A 25,369-nucleotide genomic window follows, 5' to 3' on the forward strand; every position below is an offset into this window, starting at 1 on the left:
GAGTGTTAATGCTAGTTTCCAGAAAAGTATTTTGTTTTCTCAGAGAGTAGCCCTTCTCTGAGTCCAGACTTGGCTCCAGCCTTGCATTATCAGCAGTTTGCCTGCTGGCTCTAATGCTTTCAAGAATCCTACTGCAATTTGAAGATCAAAGACTCATAGTTAGTGTACCGTAAACGTCCTAAAAGTGCCTGACAAAATTAGCAGAGGGAGATCAAGATGTCATGTTTAAAATTGTCTTTGTCTTCTGCTGTAATGTGTTTTTTCCCTTTGTATTTCCTCCAGTCATTTCGAGTGTGCAGTGAAGAGGGGAGTTTACACTGGCAGAGATTTGAGATGCAGTGATAAATGTCCCCAAAAATATGATATTGCAATGGGACAAAATCCCCCACAGAAGTACCATGATTTTGTTAGTGAAGTAATAAGTATAAGACGGAAATGATAAGGTATCGTATCACTCACAGCAGAGGGCCTTCTGTAGCCGACGGCTCTTCATAGCTGTGCGGTAAGCGGAGAAACGCACATGACTCAGATCAGCTGCACAGAGCGTAAAACATCACGGTAAATTAGGAAAGTTCACTAGAAAAGAGCAATATATAATGGGACAAATCTGCATAGTGAACATTTTGTACTTATATAAAGTATTGCACTACACAGAGAGAATGACAGAACACTTGACATTGATTGACAGGTTAAAGGACAGACCCATTGACTGAAATAGTTGTGTCATCTTTGGATGATCCCACGAGGTGGTCTGCTGCTCATGACTGAAACATAATTAATCATCAACATCAATTCCCTGGTTTGGATTCTGTCAAATGGAAGCATGAACACGATATAAAGATTTGGAATGTTTTTCTCAAACGTATTTGAATGAGATCACATTCATTTAAACATTAATTTGTTAATGAACACTATGTGGAATTATTAGTACGGTAATTACTAAGTTTTTTAAATACTTTTATTCAGCAAGGAATCAAGGATGCATGAAAATCGATCAAAAATGTCTTTACTATTTCAAATAAATTTGTATTCATCAAGAATCCTGAAAAATATCTGCTACAGTTTCCTCAAAAATATTAAGCAGCACAACTGTTTCCAACATTGATAATAAATCAGCATATTAGAATGATTTCTGAAGGATTATGTGACACTGGAGACTGGAGTAATGATGCTGAAAATTCAGCTTTGCATCACAGAAATAAGTTACTTTTTAAAATATATTCAAATAGAAAACCATTTTTTAAACTGCAATAAAATTTCACAAAATGTATGTTTTTACTGTAGTTTGCAGTATGCAGCCTTGGTGAGCATACTTTTTTAAAATCTTACAGAACCCAAACCTTTGAATGGTAAGTATTTGGGAGACCTATGGTTAATGTTGACGGCCTATGTCCCAAATGGGACTAGAGGCGAATGATGATGATGATGATGATGATGATGCTTAATGTAATACATTTTAGCAAGTGTGACTGTGTAACTAGATTTAAATGTGTGAACTAACTTTATTCTGATGGAAAACTGAACACATGGGAAATCACATGAAATGCATGAAGTGTCATAGCGGAGATGAGAATGTATGAAGCAAAACTCACTTGATATAATAAGGGACGCCATTATGAAAAACAGCTCTCTGCCACGGGAACTGAACGGAAACTGGTTTGGGAGACAAGGTTTCAAAGATAAAGTCATGACACTTGAATAACTTTCAAACAATACAGTTTTATATTGTATATTGGAAAAAACTAATTGGGGTTTCCCCACTTTTTGACCAATTGTATGGCTTTTTCAGGTTGTTCAAGCTGACGTGATAAGGATTGATAAAGGGGGGGAAAACAAACAATTTATAGGAATTTTGTTCCAAAAGACCAATTTCTAGCCGGTGAAATACTTCAGAGTTGAGTACAACTAATGTACACTTTCATTCAAATGTGAGGTCAGCTAAATTTGTTTATGTTTTTGAAAAAAATCTCTTATGTTCACCAAGGCTGCGTTTAAAAAGAAATACAGTAAAACAGTAATATTGTGAAATATTATTACATTTTTAAATAATTTATTCCTGTGATGCAAATCTGAATTTTCAGCATCATTACTCCAGTCTTCAGTGTGACACGATCCTTAAGAAATCATTATAGTATGCAGATTTTAATTTCTTATTAATTATCAATGTTAAAGTTATTACAAACAGTTATTATAAACAGTTATGCTGGTTAATATTTTTGTGGAAACGGTGATACAATTTTTTTTTCAGGATTCTTTGAGGAATAGAAAGTTCAAAAGAACAGCCTTAATGTAAAATTCTTCTGATCAGTTTAATGTATGCTTACTGAATTGAAGTCTGACTGGCCACAAACTTTGAATGGTAGTGTACAGTAAGTTCCCTTTCGTAGTCACTACGAGTTACGTCATGGCGACGAATGGGGTTTTGCTTAGAATGCCTCTCATCTTCGAGAAATAAAATGAGCCAATGGCAAGGATATTCAACTGTCACCTGTTAATGCAAGTTAGTGACGCGTGCGTATATGCGTATTGAGTTTGTGTTGCTTAGGCGATGTATAATATTTATAATATAATCAATATAACAATATTTCATACACACTATGTGACGTGTGCTCTGCACGTATATTATGGGCACAATGAAAGAGGAGAAGCTAAATAAGGTCCCGATGGGCTTGCAGACTTAAGTTCCCCAGACAGTTCTTGGGAGCCTGGCTGGAGCTCCCAACCTGTCCCGCTGGGTCGCGAGAACCATCAGGCTCGGCTGTGTGATTCAGTTCGTACGTTCTCCTACCCGCTTTTGGGGAGTCCGCTACACTATGGTCGGTGGCAATGACCCTGTCATGAGAGCGGAGGTCGCCACCCTACTGGTGAAGGGTGCGATCGAGACTGTCCCTCCAGCAGAAATGAGGTCCGGCTTCCCACTGCAGACTGTTTTACTCCCTGACCGAGGGCACGCTCGGCACACATCTGGCCGCGGGGCCTCCGCAAGTATGCGTTTTCCCCAGTAAGCCTTCTTGCACAGACCCTGTGCAAGATCAGGGAGGACGAGGAGCAAGTCATATTGGTTGCGCCTCATTGGCCCACCCGGACCTGGTTCTCCGAACTAGTACTCCTCGCGACAGCACCTCCCTGGCCAATTTCTCTGAGGAAGGACCTCCTTTCTCAGAGACAGGGCACCCTATGACACCCTCGTCCTGATCTTTGGAACCTCCACGTGCGGCTCCTGGACGGGACCAGGCAGGTTCGAGTACCCTACCACCAGCGGTGGTGGCTACCATCACTTCCGCTAGAGCAGAGATGCCCAAACTAGGACCCGCGGGCCAAAGTTGGCCCGTGGTAACCTTTGATTTGGCCCACCATACCGTCCGAGGAGAGGGAGAGAGAGACGTCGCAAAGGGGCCTTTCACATATCTCGTCTTTTGCGCGCTCAAGTTCGTTCAAATGTAGGCGCGCGCTCATAAAAGAAACGACCCGCTCATTTTTTCCAGGCGCAGCGAGAACTTTTCAGAATGCCGTTGAAAAACCATTAGCTACTAAAACTCTTTGTCGTTGTGGAGCGCGCAGTGCATGGTTGCATAGCAACAACAGACACCACAGGAAAACCGGACCGAATTTATAAAATATAAGTTAATGTGCATTGTAAATGTCAGTAACTTTATCTTTTTTCACTCATTCTTTTTAGAAAAAATTATTTAAAGCCTGAAATATGTGAGGTTTATCGTTTTATAAAACTTTATTTGAACTTGTACATGTTAGTAGATAACATGTTGCAAGACACTCTTTTTAAATCTGGCCATCATTTTTAATGTTATTATTATGTTTATGTAAACAAAAGGTGCATATTGATGCTAATTTTATTTGCTATTTGCTGTTTTTTTTTTCATAAAACTTCGTGAATTGATTTCATTGTGTAGTATTAGTACTTTTTGAACAGGATTCTGTGATAAACGTGATCATTTTTGTAACTATAATCATGAAATGTTTGTCCCATTTCATCTCGTTATGATCAACTAAAATCTACTAGAATTATGTGTTTTTATAGTAAAATATGCAAAATACAATTATTTTTATAAAAAAATAATAATAAATGTTTTTATTAAATTTATGAAAAGGACACAAAAGATGATGCATGCATATAATTAGGTTTAAAAAATGGCTTTATAAAGGTAAAAAGGCCCATATTAGGTAAAAATCAATTGAAACATTGGGAAAAATTATTTATGTCACTGCTGTGAACTGACCACCACACAGAGTATGAAGAATGTCCAAAACTTTAGGGAGTCGGGTGTCCACGACAGTCCTAAACCTGCCAAAGTACCAACACAATACACTTAGCAAAATATCGCCTAATAATCGTTAACGATAAAATCCCAGAAAATATTGAGATATAATTTTTTGTCAATATCGCACACCCCTAAACATTTTTGTTTGTTTTATTGTTGAACTACAACAGAGTAAACTGAAATTAAATGTTTAAATTAAATGTAAATTAATTAGTTTTTTTCCTGTAAATGCGCAATTCAAGGTGCAGCACCGAGTGCTTTGCGACACTTGACGTCAATTAACGTCAACAAATTACCATAAACGCATTCATTAAAATGCAAAACTTTACGAATAAAACTGCATTAGTTAATCAGATTAAAGTTGTTTTATATTTATTTTAAATATTATGAAATAAATAAACCCATAGCAACTTTAATGTAATACAGTTTGATTTATGATGCAAAATTTACTTTTGGCCCACGGCCCTCAATCAAGTTTGATTTTTGGCCCTTCATACGAAAAAGTTTGGGCACCCCTGCGCTAGAGCATCGTCCACGAGACATGCCTATGTGTTGAAGTGGAACCTCTTCGTCAACTAGTGCTCTTCTCGCCAAGAAGATCCAGCGAAATGCCTGATCAGTGCTTTCCTTCCTGCAAGAAGGGTTGGAGCGAAGGCTGTCTCCCTTCACCCTGAAAGTGTATGTTGCCGCTATCGCCACACATCACGACGCAGTCGAAGGTAAGTCCGTGGGAAAGCACGACCTGGTCATCAGGTTCCTGAGAGGAGCGAGGAGACTGAATCCTCCTTGCCCTCCTCTTGTTCCCTCTTGGGACCTCTCAGTGGTTTTAACTGCCCTACAGAGTGCTCCCTTTGAGCCTCTGCAATCAGTGGAGCTTAAGTTCCTGTCAATTAAGACAGCGCTCCAGGTTGCATTGGCCTCCATCAAGAGGGTAGGGGACCTGCAGGCATTTTCGGTTGATGAAGCGTGCCTGGAATTCGGGCCGGCCCGCTCCCACGTGATCCTGAGATCCCGGCTTGGATACGTGCCCAAGGCTCCCACCACCCCCTTTTGAGATCAGATGGTGACCCTGCAAGCGTTGGCCCTGGAGTAGGCAGACTCAGCCTTGGCACTGCTCTGTCCAGTACGCGCCCTCCGTGCTTACGTAGACAGGACGCAGTGTTTCAGGACCTCAGACCAGCTCTTTGTCTGTTATGGTGGGAAACTGAAGGGAAACGCTCTTTCCAAACAAAGGTTGTGTCACTAGATAGTGGACGCCATTGCTGTGGCATACCAGCAGCAAGGTCGACCGTGCCCCCTTGGTGTGACGGCCCACTCCATCCGGAGTGTGGCTTCCTCTTGGGCTCTAGCGCATGTACTCGGTACTAGGATCTGCTCAGGTGTATTCGCTTGCTCGCCATTTCACTCCACCGACTGAATACGTGCGATATTCCGCTCAGGTGAGCCTCCCAGAGAAGCCCTCCAGCCAGCACTGTTGATGTCAACGCCAGAGTTATGCCTCCGGCAGCTTTCGCGTTGGCTAGGTGCCGCCATGTGCATAGTTCCCCCTCTGGGAGACCCCCACATGTGTATTTCCACTGTAAGCCTCTCTGAGCATGTGTCTTTCCCTTGGCAAGCCAGTCTACCAGCCCTGGGGTTGAAACATTCCACCCTGCGGGCTGGACACCCCAGTGTTTTCCATATGCAGCCCCCCTCCGGGTCATATGTGTATTCTGTAAGTCCCATTCGGGCAGGCACTAATAGGATATTTCCACTGAGATATTCTTCCCAGTGAACCTTGGTATTCTGTGTTAAGTAGGAGTCCTTCGTCCATGCCAGTCTCACGACAGGGAGCTCAGACTTACGCAGGGCACTGGAAGACAGCCGAGGTGGCATGATTAGACCGGGAACCCCATTCGTCGTCACGACGTAACTCGTAGTGACTACGAAAGGGAACCTCTCGGTTACGTATGTAACCCTCGTTCTCTGAGTAGGGAACGGAGATGTTGACGTCCCTGCCACTTCCGCTGTACCGCTGGAAGTTCAGTCTCAGCTCCTCAGCGAAGAAACATATCTGCATGTTGCCAGTGTACTTCCCTATATACCCACGAGGTGGGGCGGAGTTAGGCTATGCAAATTCCGCAGACCCATGGCATTTCCTTGCCATTGGCTCGTTTTATTTCTCGAAGATGAGAGGCTTTCTAAGCGAAACCCCATTCGTCGTCACTACGTAACGTCTCCATTCCCTACTCAGGGAACGAGGGTTACATACTTAACTGAGACGTTTTCCGGGCCTGGAAATCAAAAATATTACATTTCAAAAGGTATTCTATAATAAAATACAAAAATAAATAAATAAAAATAAAAACCTTCCGGCCAACTTACCAGACAAGAAGTCATGGGACAAATGTCTCCGATCCGTTTGAGAGCATTGCAACTGCCGGTGCTGATTACCCATAGTTCCCTGATAAGATTTTGAAAAAGAAAAATGTTCTCAAACAATCAAGATTGAACAATTTTGACTACAACAGATGGCAAGATACAAAATGATGCCTAACATCTTACTGTGCTGTCAGACCATAATGCACTGAAATAGACCTCCCCAACCGAGACATATTGTAGCTCAGATCAGAGGGAAATTACAGAGCTTTAAAGGCTTTTTCATCCAAAGAGAAGACTAAGCAGGGGGCAGTCTGGAAAAAAATAAAGACATTGTTCTGGGAATATGAGAAAGAAGTCTCTGGTACTTCACTTCTGAATTGACCAGACGCTCATTATCCAACATGCCTGTCTTCAAGAGCCTGTGGAGACGCATCTCTGCCAAAATATAATGAGTGTCCTTTTCATCTTATGTGATGCCACAATGCCACATCCCAAAAGCACAAATGGTGCAACTCTTTCAGTTATATTAATATAACTATTTCATCAAATCCCAAGATGCTCACTTGGGGTGACAAATATTGTTGTTTGAGCCCATAAAAAATGAGTTAGCTGGCAGCTGTCTGACTGTGGTTTGATGGGGAGCATTGGTGAAACAAGGCCCAAGAGTGTCATTGGGTGGGTAGCAGATTAATTATCTATGTTCTCCAGCTTCCCAGGTCGATATGGAAGGTCAATATTTCTGCCCACAGGATCCTCAAAACAACATGACAGTCACACACTCGTCAAGCCTCGGGATAAAGGGAGCAATCAAAAACAAACTGGGCTCCGCATGGTCTGAGTGATCCTAAAGCGAGATTAAAAATAATCAATTCTTCAAGGTCAATGCCGGGGTTTGAATGCATCTTATGAACAGGTCAGTGAAGGATACCAGCTGGCTCAAATTAGCATATTTATGACAATTATGAGGGCTAGTAAAAAATATTCTAAATCTGAAGACTAAAAAAAATCCAACTTGAATGTGCAAATGACTGAGATAACCGCATTTCAGTGTTATTGTAGTAATCTAAAACTGAAACTAAAAGCATTTTTTAAAAAAACCTTTCATTACTTGAAATGAAATAACCTTTAACTGAAATCAAATCAAATATAAAAAAAAAACTTTAATTTACTTTATATCAGCTAGTTTCTCAACATTTCTAATTTAATGTAGTTTTGATGTACTAAAATAAAGAAACTACTGTATATTATTGTACATATTAAAAAAAAACTATTGAAAAAATACTAAAGTACAAACTAAAATTTTAATAAAAACGTAAAATATAAATAAATGATTAATAAAAACTATATTAGTATCTCAATTATATTAAAATAACACTGGTACATTTTTAATTACAGTAGATCCATACAACTTAAAGTTAGCAATGTATTCCAGATGGTGTCATGCCCATTACTGTCCATCTTGACCCTGATGTTTGACGTTGTGTGACCAATAGGTGGCATGGTCTGAAGGCAAGCTCCGCATGTATAAAACTCAACCTAATCTGACCTGGCAAGATAGTTCAATCAAACAGATGCATTCTCACATGGCATGTCTTGTTAACTTATTTATTGAAATGCCCTTGTAATGCCAAATCTGTGCCAGACTTCCGCCTTATTCCATTCAAGGCTAAACTTACATCAAATATTTCATATTTGGTCATCACATGAGATATGAGACATGAGGGATGAGCTACCTGTGACATAGCCAAGTGTATAATAGAGTTCTGAGAATATGGAGGTCAAACTGGAATAAACTGAAGACCAGACACTGAACGTGCTGACATCTGTAGTGCTAGAGTACATTTTCCCCCCTCTCTCAATAGACACTGATAATAATATTAAATACTCTCAAATAAACGCATACGACACCTTGCATATTAAATCATGTCATAAAAAAATAATAACAACAGAGTAACTATCAAGCTGGTCAATAATATAAAATCACCACTGTTTTGCCTGTATTTTAAAACAAATCTAAAATTTTAAAGGCTTAAATTGAAATTAGGCATTAAAACATTTCGAAACAATTCTGAAACCAGGAATAGAAAAAGTATAGGCTACTGTTTTAGAACTAACTATATTAGTTAACATAATTCTCTTCAAAAAGCATTTATTAATCTTAGTTACTGTTATTGTCACTGGTTGTTGCAGAAGAAGGCACAAAGATGAAGAATAAGTTCCAACACAAAGTTTAATAATACTATTCCAACAGGTAGGCGTAGGCCTACAGGCAGTAGCTAAACACAACAGTAACCAGACACAGAATGAAAGGAATGTACAACTTAAGTAGTCAATACAAACAAGGTAATTAATCATACACAGCTGATACAAAATATTTCATAATGACAGAAACCATGACAACCAAGGAGTGGCGGAAAAATTACCAAAGGGAGACAGAAACTAGCGAGTGGAAACTGAAAGTCCACGATAACTAAAAAAACTGAACAAAATTGTGACAGTTACTTTTAACAATTACTAATACATTGTTAAAATCAAAAGTTGTAACTGTCAATGTTATTTAATGGACATGATCTGACATGAATAGTATTTTAGTAGTAATGTTAACAAAGATTAATAAACACAATGAATTGACCATTGTTTTTTTATTGCATTTACTAGCATTAGCTAATTGTACACGAATACTGTAATTTATCTATTTGAACTCACAATATTTTCCTCGTTTTCCAGCACACAGTTGACCATGCTGCGTTCCTCAGAGTGCCAGTTTTCATTCTCCATCTCAAGATGGCTGAGCTCCAGTTGGTTCATGGCATCCTGGAGGTCCTGGAGTTTCCCCAGAGCCCAGTCAACCTGGTGCTGCCAGCTGGCGGCCTGAGCACTGAACCGCTCCCAGTGCTGCTGAACCTCCAAGGCCTGATCCTGAACCGCTTGAGCCAGCTGACGAATCTTCTCTTCCTGTGCTGTCTCTGCTGGAAGTTAAAATCAGCTTTCAGTCAAATGACCTCAAACGAGATGATCTTTGTCATCATTTAGAGTGATTATTTCTCCCATAAGAATAACAATGTTTTGCGATCTGTGGGTAAAGACTTTCTGCATATAATGAAACTGATATTAAAGGTATATGAATATGTGGCGTCCATAATTACAGTGACACTCCAGCCACTTAAAAGTAATTTAAGCTAGAATTAGCACTGTAGCGCAAACACATCACTGTCACATTTGTATTGCTTGGAACTGCAATCTGATGTAAACAAACACTGTGTTCTCTCTTATAGCTTTGGAAAGTCAGATTTAGTCTACTGAGTCGGTTCGTCCCAACTAGTCCTCTCATATAGCTCAGATCTAGTCTAGTGAATCAGTTTGTCCTAATCAGTCCACTCTCTGCTTTGGAAAGTTCAATTCTTTCCAGGAAATCTGATTGTGCGAATGGTTCTTGTAAACATTTCGGTTACTAACGTAACCTTGGTTCCCTGGGATAACGGAAACGTTCCCTTTTCATACGGTTCACACGAATTGGATCAGTTGCTGAGGCTTTGCGTAACCTAATCCAATAGCGCAGTGTTACGAGCAGAGAACGGACGACCCGTCAAGGTTAAGGGCTCTTAACAGGCTTTTAAACTAGGGTGTAGATACCTGGAGACAAAGCAAGAATTCGCAAATATAGTTCGGCTCGGGCCTACAAGGCCAGAGTCAGAGAATATGTGCTGCATGGAGATAGAACAGGTATAATGTAGTTTAATTACGGTTAAAACTCATGTTGTCATCTTGCTTTTATCCACTATTAGTACAAGCCTGTTGTAGCTGATCCCGTCCAAATGATGGCCAAAATTTAGTAACACTTTATTTCGATAGTCCACTTTAGACATTATACTAACTATAAGTAACTTTCCAGCTACATGTAAACTAACTGTCATTAGAGTATTAGTAGACTGTATGCTTAAATATGCAAACTCTTTATTTTGTTGGTCCCCCAACAGACATTCTACTGAATATAAGTAACTTGGCAAATACAAGTCAACTTATTCTACTAACCCGAACCCTAACAACTTAACAGTCCACTGACAGTCTACTACAGTCTAATACTCTAATGAGAGTTAGTTGACATGTAGTTGAAAAGTTACTTATAGTAAGCTATAGAACCTGGCAAAGGTAGATGGCGAGGACCAGCCGGCCATCGCGCAGATGTCACCAATGGACACTCCACTTGGCCACACCCAGGAGGGGGCGATCCCCCTAGTGGAGTGGGCCCTCACTCCAATAGCACATAGCAAGCCCAAGGAAGTGTAGGCCAGCATTATTGTGTCCACCATCCATCGGGATAGTTTTTGGGTCGTAACCGGCGACCTCTGAAGAAAAAAGCTGCTCTGATTGTCAGAATTGGCTAGAGTGTTCAACATATACTCAGAGGGACCGGAGAGTAGGTGTAAGAACTGCTCATCCTCCGAAGCGGGGAGAGCAAAGAGAGTGCCCTATGACCTGTGCCCTGAACGGAGTGGTGAACACCTTAGGCACATAGCCATACAGTTGTTTGTCCCAATCTCAAGGCAGGATGTGCTCACCGAGAGTGCCTGCAGGTTGCCAACTCACTTGATCTCCTGCTAAAGCCAGCAGGAGTGTGGTCTTAAGCAAAAGGGGCTGCAGCGTGGCCGTCTGTAGCAGCTCGAAGAGTTTTGGAGAGCCAAGAGGACTATGGACAGGTCCCCAGGTCGGAACCATGTGGGGGCGAGGCGGATTCAGCCTTCTAGCCCCCCATCCCCCCCCCCCCCCCTTAGGGAATTTCACTATTAAGCTGTTCCTTCCAACCGACTGGCCAGCGATAGGGGTGGGGTATGCTACAATAGTTGCCACATATACTTTGAATATGGATGGGGTGCGCCCCTCATCCAGCAACTCCTGCAGGAAGGACAAGTTTGATGCAACGTCACAAGATAAAGGGTCTACGTTCCGGGCTGCACACCAGGTGGATAAGACAGACCACAATGACGATTGGAAGGTGGTCTGGCTGTAGCGGATCACTGGCGGGGAGCTCGCTGCCGGTGCCTGGGCTTTAGGAACCTCTCGTCAAGACAGCTGCGGGCGGGCTCTTCTGGGGCTGATCCCTCCAAGCCAAGCTCTTCAACAGCCTTGGTAAGGACAAGGATAAATTTGCATCCAGACCAGGACTGACATCACATGGCTCCCTAGGCAGCAGAGGGACGGAGTCTGATTAATACTCTGCATCAGAAACTGCCGATGATATGGTGTCATTGGCAAATTCCACCTCAGAACCCCCAAAAGAGACCAAGCTGCTTACACCAGATGAGGGCCGCTGGTCTTCGCAGGAGAAGAGCACCAGGGAATCCTCTCACTGTGGGGAGGGTAAGACACATGGGATCTGGGCCGACGTGAGCTCACTTGGTCCCACTTGCTCAGCCCCGCAACTCCATTGTCTCCATTTTCCATCTCCATTAGTCTCGCCGGATAGTCGCAGAGCAGAAGCGCTGTATCTCAGCTGCAGTGCTGTCAGCATCATCACTCTGCTGCTGGGGCTCTTCCACGGCAAGCAGAAAGGCTTCTCGTGTTCTTCTTCTTCTTCTTCAGAACCAGCAAGGAGATGATCTTTGCACTTGAATGAGAAAGATTCTGATTAAATGGCATTCAGTGCCGACTTATATGGGCAAATTGCCCCGCCCACCCTGAAACTGTGCCAGTGCACAGATGCAACTCAATCATGCTTCAGCATTTCAGAGAAAATGAGTTTTCCCTAAAGCGTCAGCAACTTACGCAATACATGTGAACCGTATGGAAAGGGAACGGACAGACACCAAAGCACCTATTCGAGTTTCTACGTGTCATTTAAATTTTATTTTGATAATTTAGTTTATCATGCCTTTTCTATATAAATGTTCGATATTATGTCATCCTAATTGGTTTGTTTATTGATTATGTTAGAAAACTATATTTCCAATTATATTACAAATTATATAATTGATAAGTTAGTTAAATTATTTGGTAATAAAGCTATTGTCCCCTTAAGTAGCTCCAATGTACCAATACTTTAAAAAGGATAAAGTACTTTAAAAAGAGTATCTGTAAATATTTATTTGATATGCCAGGGGCATTTGGGGTTATCCAGGACTGTTTAGTAGTTCGTAAAGCATGGAGACAAAGATTAGTCCTAACCATATTACTGTGGACCAAAACTTACTGTGTGTCATTATTACTGAGGAGTCTGATCTTTCCTCTGTGATCAGATTTGCATCCGTACCCTTCAGCACTCTCACTTTTCACTTTGTGTCCTATAAGGTTTATTGTCTCCACTGAGCCATTTCAGAGACACATAAATCAAGCAACAACGACGCTATAGACTAAAACTATGACCTCCAGAAATGAAAAGTGTAATAAAAAATTTGTGTTTGATTCCAGGAGACGACCATTTACATCAGAAAGACAATACACATACAATTTGACACTTGGAGGCATCTTTAATAGAAACAGACAATTGAGGACAAGACAAGACAAGACTGCTAGGTGAAATCTATCACTGTAATAAAGTGTGTTGAACAGTTAGGGTGATGCATTGATAATAAGAAGAAATGTTCAGCATATTCAGCATATTTTACTTATGTTTAACATAAGAAATCAGCACATTAAAATGATTTCTGAAGGACTTAATGATGCTCAAAATTCAGCTTTTCCATCAGGAATAAATTACATTTGAAAATATTGAAGTAGAAAATAGTTATTTTTAAATTGTAAAAATATGTCATAGTATTACTGTTTTAGAGCAATTTTGATGCAAAATGCAAAAGTCTTGGTGAGTCTTGTTTAAAAAAAACATTGTAAAAAATCTTGCAGACCCCAAACATTTGAACGGTAGCGTACATGCGTGCATATATAAAATATTGAGCATCTCATGTTGTATAAAGCAAATATATATTTTAAAAAAACATACGATATCACAAATAAGATAGGAGGAGACCTTAATTATCCCTCCTACACAGCAATTTGACTAAATTATTACATTTTTGTTGAAGTCTCCTGCTTCTCAGATGTTTCTCCTAAGAAAAAGATATACATTTTACATACTCCAGAGTTTCAGAGGGGATCTCAACAATGTCTCAAACTTATCAAACTATCTGCTGAGCCTGCAACACCAAAGCCTGCAATCAAAAGATTTTAATATGAACTCTTCAATATGCCAAAATTTTCCCAAGACAGAAATTATCTGAGCTTTTCTTGATATGAAACATAACTGATAAAAAATATATTTTTTAAAAAATCTCTAAAAAACAAAACAAAATGTTCCTCTGGGAGGATTCAAAACAGTCAAAAACAGTCTCTCACCTGCAGCAGTCTCTGTACTGGTCCGGACCTCCATTGTTGTGGGTTGGACAGCCAGAGACAGACACACCTGATTCAGAGTGCCGTCTACATCCTGCCCAATCAACTCTCTGTGCAAGGCCTGTGTCGAACAGCTCATTAAAGATGCAGAGGTGTGACATTAAAACTAAATGTAGACATTCATTACATCTCATTCTGAACACATTAGAGTGGGCGAAATTGGAGATATAATTACTCGAAAAGCAATCAGAAAACAAAGCAGAAACCCAAACATTAGCTGAGCTGAAAGTGACAAATTGTGGAACAAAATCGTTGAAACAGAGGGAAGACGTGTTGTGGTCGATATCAGAAGGAAAACTTTTGATTAGTTCTGCATGGTTTTAACTGATGAAGCAAGACAATATCATCAAATCGCATGTAATAATGAGCCACCGACTATAATAATGAGATAAAAATGAATATGTGGGGAGAATGAGGTGCAGACTGGCAGACAACGTTTTTTTCTCTCTGTAAAATACTGATTAGTTCAATCGTTATATATAAAATAATACTTCATAATGTTCAGAGCCATAGAGAGAAAGAGTTGCGACACTCCCATAGACCTCCATTGTAAAAAATGGCGGCGCTTTTAACCGCCTACTTCCGGGATGTGGAGATCGGATTAGTTCCAAACACTGTCATTTGAGCGTTGAACCCCATTCACTTACATTGCAGCGCGTCGAGTTGTTTCAGAGGTAACTTGCTGAAATATCGACCTCTTTTGAATTGTCAACTGTCTATATTGTTTCAGAGGCCCTTTGCGATGCTTATACTGGTCTTCATTTGTATGTGCACAGCGTAATTATTTATATTTTATCTTGGTTATTTCAACCAATTTTCTAGCATTGCCAGCGTGACTTCGCCAGCTGTGAAGGTAGCATATCTGATTAGTTCGGTAATTCATCGCTACCACCTTTAGCAACTTTTATTTAATTGATTTTTTGGGATATACTAACTTTTCATTTATTGTCTTGAGTGAAGCGGCGTGAGAACAATGCTGGACCTCTTGTTATGGCCATCACCAGTCCTGTCTGTTTCATGGATCACCTGCCCCTGCTTTTTGTTTTTCTTGTTCACACATTTTTGTTGTCTGTCATTGTTTAATAAAAAATATTTTATTTGAAAACCTTCATTTGTATCAGCCATGCGAATTCTGAACGGACCGCCACGGCAGACCTCTGCGTGATCACATTATAAGCAAAATCACGGGAATCAATAGTCTAATACAGCCCAGTTGTGCTAAAATAAATATCATGAGACGTCCATCATCAGATGAATGATATGGAAAAGTTAAGTTAGAGCCGCTAAAGCAAGTGCTACTACCCATGCGACCATGAACACTAAGCTTTTCCCTCCAAAAATATAGCCTAAAACTTATCTAAGTAATATACAGTACCTCGTTGCCCCTCCAAATGCAAAACTGATATTAACAAAATGCAATAACAGCTGAAAAAGTACTTGGGTATGTGTTTTATTTTATATTTACCGTTCAATAATGCAATCGCTGCTGTCTGTCCCATAGAATAACATGACAGCCAGCGTATGTTTTGGAACTATTGGGGCTTACATGAACCACGTGACAGCCATAGCGGCGACATCAAAGAGTGTCGCAACTCTCTCTCTCTATGGCTCTGATAATGTTGTTCACATCTATAAATATTTGAGTTCTGTTTGTAAAGACAGCTTTACTGCAACTGATGTAAATAATGCAATGTTTTAATGCAGTAAATGCCATAAACTGCAATGATAAAACATCTAGGACATCAATAATTCAGCAGTGCAATAACAAATAAAATCAATTCACAGCTTCTGCTTGAGGGAAAGTAATCAAGGGGTTTAATTATTTTGTATTATTTTACGTAACATCTGAGGACTGCGAGACGCGACGCCTGTTTAAAAAGGCAATGTAATCAGTGCATGCGGGTAGGAGGTGATGGTACAAAGTGGTAAATTATAAAACATTATGTATAGAAATAATACAACATCACTCATAATGGACTGGAGGTGTTTAACTCTCCTTCTACTGAGATTTAATGGTCCTTACAATCAGAAATGCCTTCAAGCGTCTGTTTTGTTTGGTTTAACCTGTGAACATGCACACTGTGTGACTGACCGTACAGTAGCCTTGCTGCTGCAGTAAAGTATGTACGTCCTCTCCCACCGGCCTTTGCCGTGTCAGCTCCTCATCTTTCAGCTTTACCCAGAACCAAAGCTCTTCAAGGATGGCTATTAGTCCGGTCCATTTCTCTGCACCGGCCTCCAAACACTCTCTAAGAGCACATGACAATTTGAAGGAAGGTTCAGGACGTTATGTTCTGTTCTTGAGATGTTTGTTTGTTTGTTTGTTTGTTTGTATTGCTGGATATTGCACAGACCTTCTGGAGGCTATATGAATGTGGTCCACATCTCTGAACTTATCAAGCTCTTGTCCCTTGGTATTTGGGATCTGACCTCTCAAAGCCCTTTTAGAAAGATCAGTCTGGGTATCAACATCTGTCTGAATGTCCTGAGGAGACATAACAGCATGCAGAAGTTAAAATTGTACCAATTCAAACGAATCTCAATGGACTTTGATTAAGTGATCTTCTCCTTGTTATGTCCCCGATGAATAGAATTAAAGTGAAGCGGAAATAGCACTGCTTCAATAGCTGTTAAATGAGACTAATGAAGGAAGACAAAATCTGGAAAATGAGTGACAAACAACCCAAAGCCTCTGTGGTTGACAGAACACTTAGGCTACCTACTTGCAAAATAAAGTATTACCTCAAACAGCAGACATCTCACCTGCCTTTAGCAGTCGGCTGTAATTCATACCTATAAAACTTTCATTTATGTTGGCAGTCGCCTTAAAGCCTCCACAGACATATAATGACTGGTTGGTTTATATCAGAGAAAATGTTGCTCTCTCGTTTAGGGCTGCAGTGATGATATACAACCAAAGAAAGACATCAAGCAGAGACATAACAGACAGTCTTTGCGTATTATGTTGGGACCCATTAAAATGCCAATACTGTTATCTATACGTGACTGGGAAAGACAAAACAAAATGACATTTGCCAAAGATGTTTTAAAAAATGATCATAATCTTGTGTGCTCGTTGCACACATTATAGGTTGTGATAAAAATGAATTTACACAAGTATAATAAAATAATTCAAAAGTTTGGGCTGCTGGATAGAAAAAATACACTACAATTTCCTTGGTTCAACATAACTGAATCATCACCGTTTTCACATTAGAGCATTAGAGCATTCACCAAATTATTAAGCATTCACCAAATTATTTATGAGTGGGACAACAATGACACATCAAATGAAGAAGCAATCTGATGTGCAACTGAGCAATATCAATAACCGTCAAAATTCACAGACTGATTTTAACCAGGAAAGCCTGCTTGCTCTGATCACACCGTCTGCACATGGAACAAATATAGTCTTTTCTGGATTTTAGGACAATAAACTGAACAACTCTGTAACATAATTTGATAGATACACTGTAAACCCTAAATTTTTTTAAGTTAATAAACGCCCAAATTAAGTTGTAAGAACTTACATTTTTTGATTTTGTACACAAATTTTAATTGCAATTTAATTGAAATGTTGACTAAACTAACTCATTCGGTTTTGGTTGCATAAATACATTAACTTTCAGATTTAGTGGATACCCAGCATAAAGGGGGAAACATTCTGTCATTATTTACTCACCCTCATGTCATTACAAATACTTACGTTCATCTTTGAAACACAAATGAAGATATTTGAATGAAATCTGAGAGATTTCTGTCACTCCGTTGACAGTCCAACTACCACTTTTTTTTCATTAAAAAAAGTTAATAAAGAGATCGTAAAACTAATCCATATAAATAGAGCAGAGTTCAAATTTTCTGAAGAGACACAATCACTTTATATGATAAACAGATCTTTGAGATCTGCTTAGTAAAGGTTTGCTTGCTTTTAGTCTGAGAAATTGATTGGCACCCTTGTGGTGAGGAAGACATTAAGAAGAGGTTTATAAATGTCAATGCATTAATGTTCTTTCCATCTCATAGATATGGTGCCAACTGCAGTTCCCTTTCGTAGTCACTTCGAGTTACGTCGAAATGACGACGAATGGGGTTCGCTTAGAAGCCTATCCTCTTCGAATATTAATAAAACGAGCCAATGGCAAGCAAATGCCATGGGTCTGCTGAATTTGCATAGCGTAACTCCGCCCCACAGTGTGGGTATATAAGGAAGTGAGCCGGCAACATGCAGATATGTTTTCGCTTTCGGAGCCAAGTTTATCCTTCACTCCACAAGCCATCCTGAGTATCATCTCTATTCCTCTTCGAGACGAGCTTCCCTCCAGGTGTTGGTGTGACAGCGAGTTCCAGCGAGTGCACATTCCCTGCGATCTGAGCAGTGATCTGCCAGTGTGTGTGTGTTCTCTCCCTGGTCGCTTCAGCATCTGCGGGGATTTCTCCTTCTCTCTAAAAGAGCAAAGCGCGTGGCACGTCTTTTTAAAGATGCATCGCCCGTGCCCTTCTGGTTGTGGTCACTGGCTGTCTGATTTAGATGGGCACAATCGCTGTTTTGCGTGTTTGGGCTTAGAGCACGCCAAAGCAGCGCTTGTGGATGACTCATGTTTTCATTGCGGAAACATGACCATCGCGACACTACGGTCGAGACTCAGTGATCTCGAAAGAGTGAGAGTCCCCTCATCCACACCCCGATCTACCCCCTCTAGTAATAGAGCTGGTACTTCGGCTGGTGGCCAGGGTGACCTGAGGGTGACGGTGTGGCAACAACAACCGACGATTCGTCCTCGGGCCACATCCCCCTCTCAAGTGCCGCAACCCGCGAGCCGACCAGATGATGCGCTCGATCAGTCCCGGCCAACGGTCGGCGGCGGACCGAGTGCGCCGTCTGGCGCTCCTAATGACGATGCTATGTCGATCACAGCATCACAAGGTGGGCAGGAGTCCTCGGGAGATGAGGGGTCGGCTGTGCTGCCGCCTCCGGGCGCGTCAGCATTGCCCGATCCTGATCCCGAGCTGACGGCCATGCTTTCCCGGGCAGCCGCGAGCATCGGGTTAGAGTGCAATCCGCCACCCTGCCCCGAGCGCTCGCGTCTGGACGATTGGTTTTTGGGCGCGGCCGCCGATTCACGTCGGCGTCCAACCCCAATGCCTTTCTTCCCGGATGTGCATGAGGAGGTCTCGAGGTCCTGGAAGACACCCTTGTCTTCCCGTGATCGCTCGGCGACCTCCTCCGCCTTTCCTCCTCTCGATCAGGCGGCTGTTTACGGGTACACTGGGGTGCCTATGGTTGAACGCTCTGTTGCGATGCAACTGTGTCCACAGAGTGCTTCTTCCCGTGGTGATCCTAAGCACCCCTCCAAGGCCTGTAGGTTTTCGTCGACCCTGGTGGCGAAGACCTATAGAGCTGCGGGGCAGGCAGCCGCCTCATTGCATGCCATGGCCACTCTGCAGGTCTACCAGGCCCAGATGCTCAGGGACATGCACGAGGGGAGGACTGACCCAGGGCTCTTCAATGAGCTGCGTGCCGCCACTGACCTCGCTCTCCGGGCGACGAAAGTGACCGCACGCTCCCTGGGCCAGGTGATGTCCACTAGTGTGGTCCAGGAGAGACACCTCTGGCTCAACCTGGCCGATATGAGGGACGCTGAGCGGACTCGTCTGCTTGACGCCCCCATATCCCAGGCTGGCCTCTTCGGCGGAGCGGTTGAAGATTTTGCCCAACAGTTTTCAACCGCCCAGAAGCAGACTGAGGCTATTCGTCATATTCTGCCCCGACGGCCCGCTGCTGCCTCCACCCAGCCGTCGGTTCAGACGCCTCAGCCTGCTCGCCGCCGAGGGCGCCCTCCCGCGGCTCCCGCCCCTCCCGCACGGCCCCAGCAGCAGCCTTCACCCGGGCCGCGTCGTGGAGGACGCCGCAGGCAGGCGCCCCAGCCCTCTCCAGCCCCGCGCCCCGCTAAACGCCAGGCCAAGCGGCGCTCCTGAGACGGGCTGCTCAGAGATGGCCATCAGTTCTTCTCAGGAGATGGTAGCAGGACCACTCCTTCCCCCGGTGGAGGGCCGGGGGAGAATCCTTTGTTCTCCACTCCCCGCTGCTCACCCACGGGTGGGCAGCACCCTAATGTGGTTAAAGAAAGAACTGATATCCCCATCTCTGAGCCCCCAGAAGGGAATGACAGTGCGCGCCGCCCACGGGCCCCGCCGCTCTCATCCCCTTCTGTCGCCAGACCCCTGCCAGAGCACGCCCCCGTGGAACGCTGGTCCTTCCCTGGCTCCCTCTGGCAGGACGCGGCTAATGACCGTGCCCCCACACCGGGCCGCTATGCCACCCACGTCCGGGCCGGTCATTCCGCTTCGCTGCACCCCCGCGGGGACGTCTGTCGTCCGCATGACCCCGCTGGCACAGTCCTTGGGAGCCTGGTTAGAGCTTCCCAACCTGTCCCGCTGGCTCGCGCGGACCATCAGGCTCGGCTATGCGATTCAGTTCGCGCGGTCTCCTCCCCGCTTCAGGGGAGTCCGCTTCACTATGGTCGGTGGCAATGCCCCTGTCATGAGAGCGGAGGTCGCCACCCTGCTGGCGAAGGGTGCGATCGAGACTGTCCCTCCAGCCGCAATGAGGTCCGGCTTCTACAGCCCCTACTTCATTGTCCCCAAGAAAACCGGTGGGTTACGACCAATCCTGGATCTGCGCGTCTTGAACCGTTCCCTTCACAGGCTTCCGTTCAAGATGCTCACGGCCAAGCGCATTTTCGAATGTGTGCAGCCACAGGATTGGTTTGCAGCGATCGACCTGAAGGACGCCTACTTTCATGTCTCCATTCTTCCTCGACACAGGCCGTTTCTACGGTTTGCTTTCGAGGGGCAGGCATACCAGTACGCGGTCCTCCCATTCGGGCTGGCCCTGTCTCCTCGCGTCTTCACGAAGGTCGTCGAGGCAGCCCTTGTGCCGCTACGGCAACACGGGGTTCGCATCCTGAATTATCTCGACGACTGGCTAATCCTAGCTCACTCTCGGGACCAGGTTTGCGAACACAGGGACCTAGTGCTCCGGCACCTAGTCCGTCTGGGCCTTCGGGTCAACTGGGAGAAGAGCAAACTTTGCCCCGTGCAGAGGATCTCTTTTCTCGGTATGGAAATCGACTCGGTCGCCATGTGCGCGCAGCTTACGAGCGAGCGCGCGCAGTCACTGCTGACTTGCCTGAGACAAATCCAGAGCAAGAGTGCGGTTCCACTGAAACTTTTTCAGAGGCTCCTGGGGCATATGGCATCTGCAGCCGCGGTAACGCCGCTCGGATTGCTTCATATGAGACCGCTTCAGCACTGGCTTCACGATCGAGTCCCGAGGTGGGCATGGCACCAGGGCAAGCTCCGAGTACCAGTTACTCCGACCTGCCGTCAGACCTTCTCCCCGTGGACGAACCTCAGCTTTCTACGGGCCGGAGTGCCCTTAGAACGAGTTTCCAGGCATGTTGTTGTGTCAACGGATGCCTCCTCCACGGGCTGGGGTGCCATGTGCAATGGACATGCTGCCGCGGGCTCCTGGACAGGACCCCACCGCCTATGGCATGTCAATTGCCTCGAGTTGCTGGCAGTACGTCTCGCTCTGCACCGCTTCCGGGCGCTGCTCAAGAACCAGCACGTACTAGTCCGATCAGACAATACCGCGACAGTAGCGTACATCAACCGACAAGGTGGTCTACGCTCCCGCCGTATGTCGCAACTCGCCCGCCACCTCCTCTTATGGAGTCAGAAGCATCTGAGGTCGCTTCGAGCCATTTATATTCCGGGAGACCTGAACTGTGCAGCCGACGAGCTCTCACGGCTTCAGCCTCTTCCTGGAGAATGGAGACTCCATCCCCAGGCGGTCCAGCTGATTTGGGATCAGTTCGGGGACGCACAGGTAGACCTGTTTGCCTCCCACGACTCGTCCCACTGCGCCCAGTTTTACTCCCTGACCGAGGGCACGCTCGGCACGGACGCTCTGGCGCACAGCTGGCCCCGGGGCCTCCGCAAATATGCGTTTCCCCCAGTGAGCCTTCTTGCACAGACCCTGTGCAAGATCAGGGAGGACGAGGAGCAGGTCATATTGGTTGCGCCGCACTGGCCCACCCGAACCTGGTTCTCCGAACTTGTACTCCTCGCGACAGCACCTCCCTGGCCAATTCCTCTGAGGAAGGACCTCCTTTCTCAGGGACGGGGCACCCTTTGGCACCCTCGTCCCGATCTCTGGAACCTCCACGTGTGGCTCCTGGACGGGACGAGGCAGGTTTGAGTACCCTACCACCAGCGGTGGTGGCTACCATCACTTCCGCTAGAGCGTCGTCCACTAGACATGCCTACGCGTTGAAGTGGAACCTCTTCGTCTCTTGGTGCTCTTCTCACTCAGAAGACCCCAGATCATGCCCGATCAGTGTCGTGCTTTCCTTCCTGCAGGATGGGTTGGAGCGAAGGCTGTCTCCCTCCACCCTGAAAGTATATGTTGCCGCTATCGCCGCACATCACGACGCAGTTGATGGTAAGTCCGTGGGAAAGCACGACCTGGTCATCAGGTTCCTGAGAGGAGCGAGGAGACTGAATCCTCCTTGCCCTCCTCTCGTTCCCTCTTGGGACCTCTCAGTGGTACTAACTGCCCTGCAGAGTGCTCCCTTTGAGCCTCTGCAATCAGTGGAGCTTAAGTTCCTGTCAATTAAGACAGCGCTCCTGGTTGCTCTGGCCTCCATCAAGAGGGTAGGGGACCTGCACGCATTTTCTGTAGACGAAGCGTGCCTGGAATTCGGGCCGGCCTTTTCTCACGTGATCCTGAGACCCCGGCCTGGATATGTGCCCAAGGTTCCCACCACTCCCTTCCGGGACCAGGTGGTGAACCTGCAAGCGCTGCCCCTGGAGGAGGCAGACCCAGCCTTGGCATTGCTCTGTCCAGTACGCGCCCTCCGTGCTTACGTAGACAGAACGCAATGTTTCAGGACCTCAGACCAGCTCTTTGTCTGTTATGGTGGGAAGCTGAAGGGAAGGGCTCTCTCCAAGCAAAGGTTGTCTCACTGGATAGTGGACGCCATTGCTTTGGCTTACCAGCAGCAAGGTCGACCGTGCCCCCTTGGTGTGACGGCCCACTCCACCCGGAGTGTGGCCTCCTCTTGGGCTCTAGCGCATGGCGCCTCGCTAACAGACATCTGCAGAGCTGCAGGCTGGGCGACACCCAACACATTCGCCAGATTCTACAATCTCCGAGTGGAGCCAGTGTCCTCCCGAGTACTCGCTTCAACCAGCCGGTGCTAGGACCCGCTCAGGTGTCTTCGCTTGCTCGCCATTCCACTCCACGGACTGGATACGTGCGATATTCTCCTCAGGTGAGCCTGATAAGCCCTGAGTTCCTCCAGCGCTGTTGACGTCAACGCCAGAGTTATGCCTCCGGCAGCTTTCGCGTTGGCTAGGTGCCACCATGTGCATGGTTCCCCCGCTGGGCGACCCCCACGTGTGTATTTCCACTGTAAGCCTCCTTCGAGCATGTGTCTTTCCCTTGGCAAGCCAGTCTGCCACCCCTGGGGTTGAAATACTCCACCCTACGGGCTGGACACCCCAGTGTTATCCGTATGCACCCCCCTCCGGGTCATATGTGTTTTCTTAAGTCCCCCCCCTTCGGGCGGGCACTGATTGCATATTTCCACTGTGATATGCTTCCCAGTGTACCTTGGTATTCCTGTGTTAAGTAGGAGTCCTTCGTCCGTGCTAGTCTCACGACAGGGAGCTCAGACTTACGCAGGGCACTGGAAGACAGCCGAGGTGGCGTGATTGGACTGGGAACCCCATTCGTCGTCATTTCGACGTAACTCGAAGTGACTACGAAAGGGAACGTCTCGGTTACGGATGTAACCCTCGTTCCCTGAGTAGGGAACGGAGACGTTACGTCTTCCTGCCACTTCCGCTGTACCGCTGGAACAGCCTGAGTTCAGCTTGGCTCCTTCAGCGAAGAAACATATCTGCATGTTGCCGGCTCACTTCCTTATATACCCACACTGTGGGGCGGAGTTACGCTATGCAAATTCAGCAGACCCATGGCATTTGCTTGCCATTGGCTCGTTTTATTAATATTCGAAGAGGATAGGCTTCTAAGCGAACCCCATTCGTCGTCATTTCGACGTAACGTCTCCGTTCCCTACTCAGGGAACGAGGGTTACATCCGTAACCGAGACGTTTGTGCATATACAACATTTCTCCCCCCAAAAAAAGAGAAGAATAGAGGAATGGTGCAACTCAGACTAGAGGAACTTTTACCAGTATGGCTGAGTGGTTAAGGATTTGTGGTTAACAAGTGCCCACATGGGTTTGAGCCCCATTCCTTTTAAAGCTACACAAATTTTCAATTAAATCAATTGATGCTGGGTAGTTGTGGTAATCATAAACTGACGTATCCAAGTGCATCTGAGGAGCCAAACATGTTATGTCACTCATTTCTGTGTAATTTATAAGACTCCCGCAAGTTTCCTGCTGAAAAATGTGCATTGTGAAAGTATAAGAATGAAATACATTAGGAAAAATGCCTAATATAGATAAAGTATGCCAAAATATTGCCGAGTTTGATATTTTATTGCTTTTAATTTTTTAATGTTGATCTTTTAAAGTGCATCGTCTGCACTTGTCTTAATATATGTTCCATTTAACACAAGCAGCAGCTTTATAAAGTACAAATCTAATAATCTAAAATAAGAACATGCTTAAAAAGTTGTATCTCCCATACCAAATCTCTAAAAAGAGTAATGAAACTGGGCTTAGAAGATCTTTCAGATAAGCAGTAAAAGTGTGTTTGCTTTTAGTCTGGAAAATCAGAGATTGGCACATTGTTTTAAGACATAAAGAAGTTCATAAATATCAATACATTATTGTTTCTGGTATCTCAGATACGACACCAACTGCGTCCTTGCATGATGCAACATCTTGCTGAGATAGCAAAGATATCAAAGCTTAGCGCTTGACATGGATGGCCAAATGGTGAAGGTGTGGGACTTAAAATCCAATGGACAAATGTTCTTGTGGGTTCAAACCCAACTCCTGGTAAAACTTCATGCCCTTTAAACATAATGCAATATTGTGTTAACACTTTGGTAGAAAATGTAGAAGCTAACAACAAGAACTTTGTTAAGTGGCCTATTAAATCATTAACAAGCTTAAGGTACGTTTACATGACAACAAGGTACTAAAAGTAATGTCCTTTGCATTTTTTTTAAGTTTGAAACAATGTTGTTTAAACAATCCCCGTTCACACGGATTCGTGAAAACGACAAAAACATAATCATGCCAGGCCAGTAGTTGGCGATGTTACTTTGTAAAGAAACACTACGCCCCTATAGACTAAA

At 44.4% G+C, this 25,369-nt stretch overlaps 1 protein-coding gene across 1 annotated transcript in view; it reads right to left on the reverse strand.

The window, feature by feature from the left end:
- LOC307009327 (utrophin-like) overlaps positions 1–25,369 on the reverse strand; it is a 50,897-nt gene that overhangs the window by 21,968 nt on the left and 3,560 nt on the right. Inside the window, exons 2-9 of the mRNA XM_079633011.1 lie at positions 16,379–16,509; positions 16,117–16,273; positions 13,968–14,085; positions 9,348–9,610; positions 6,645–6,723; positions 1,593–1,653; positions 703–764; positions 460–534 (exon numbers count right to left, since the gene is read on the reverse strand). Coding sequence (XP_079489137.1) covers positions 460–534; positions 703–764; positions 1,593–1,653; positions 6,645–6,723; positions 9,348–9,610; positions 13,968–14,085; positions 16,117–16,273; positions 16,379–16,509 — 946 coding nt within the window. The remainder of the gene's footprint in view (positions 1–459; positions 535–702; positions 765–1,592; positions 1,654–6,644; positions 6,724–9,347; positions 9,611–13,967; positions 14,086–16,116; positions 16,274–16,378; positions 16,510–25,369) is intronic.

This window comes from Phoxinus phoxinus, assembly GCF_949152265.1.
Source record: "Phoxinus phoxinus genome assembly, chromosome: 13".
NCBI classification, from domain to species: domain Eukaryota; kingdom Metazoa; phylum Chordata; class Actinopteri; order Cypriniformes; family Leuciscidae; genus Phoxinus; species Phoxinus phoxinus.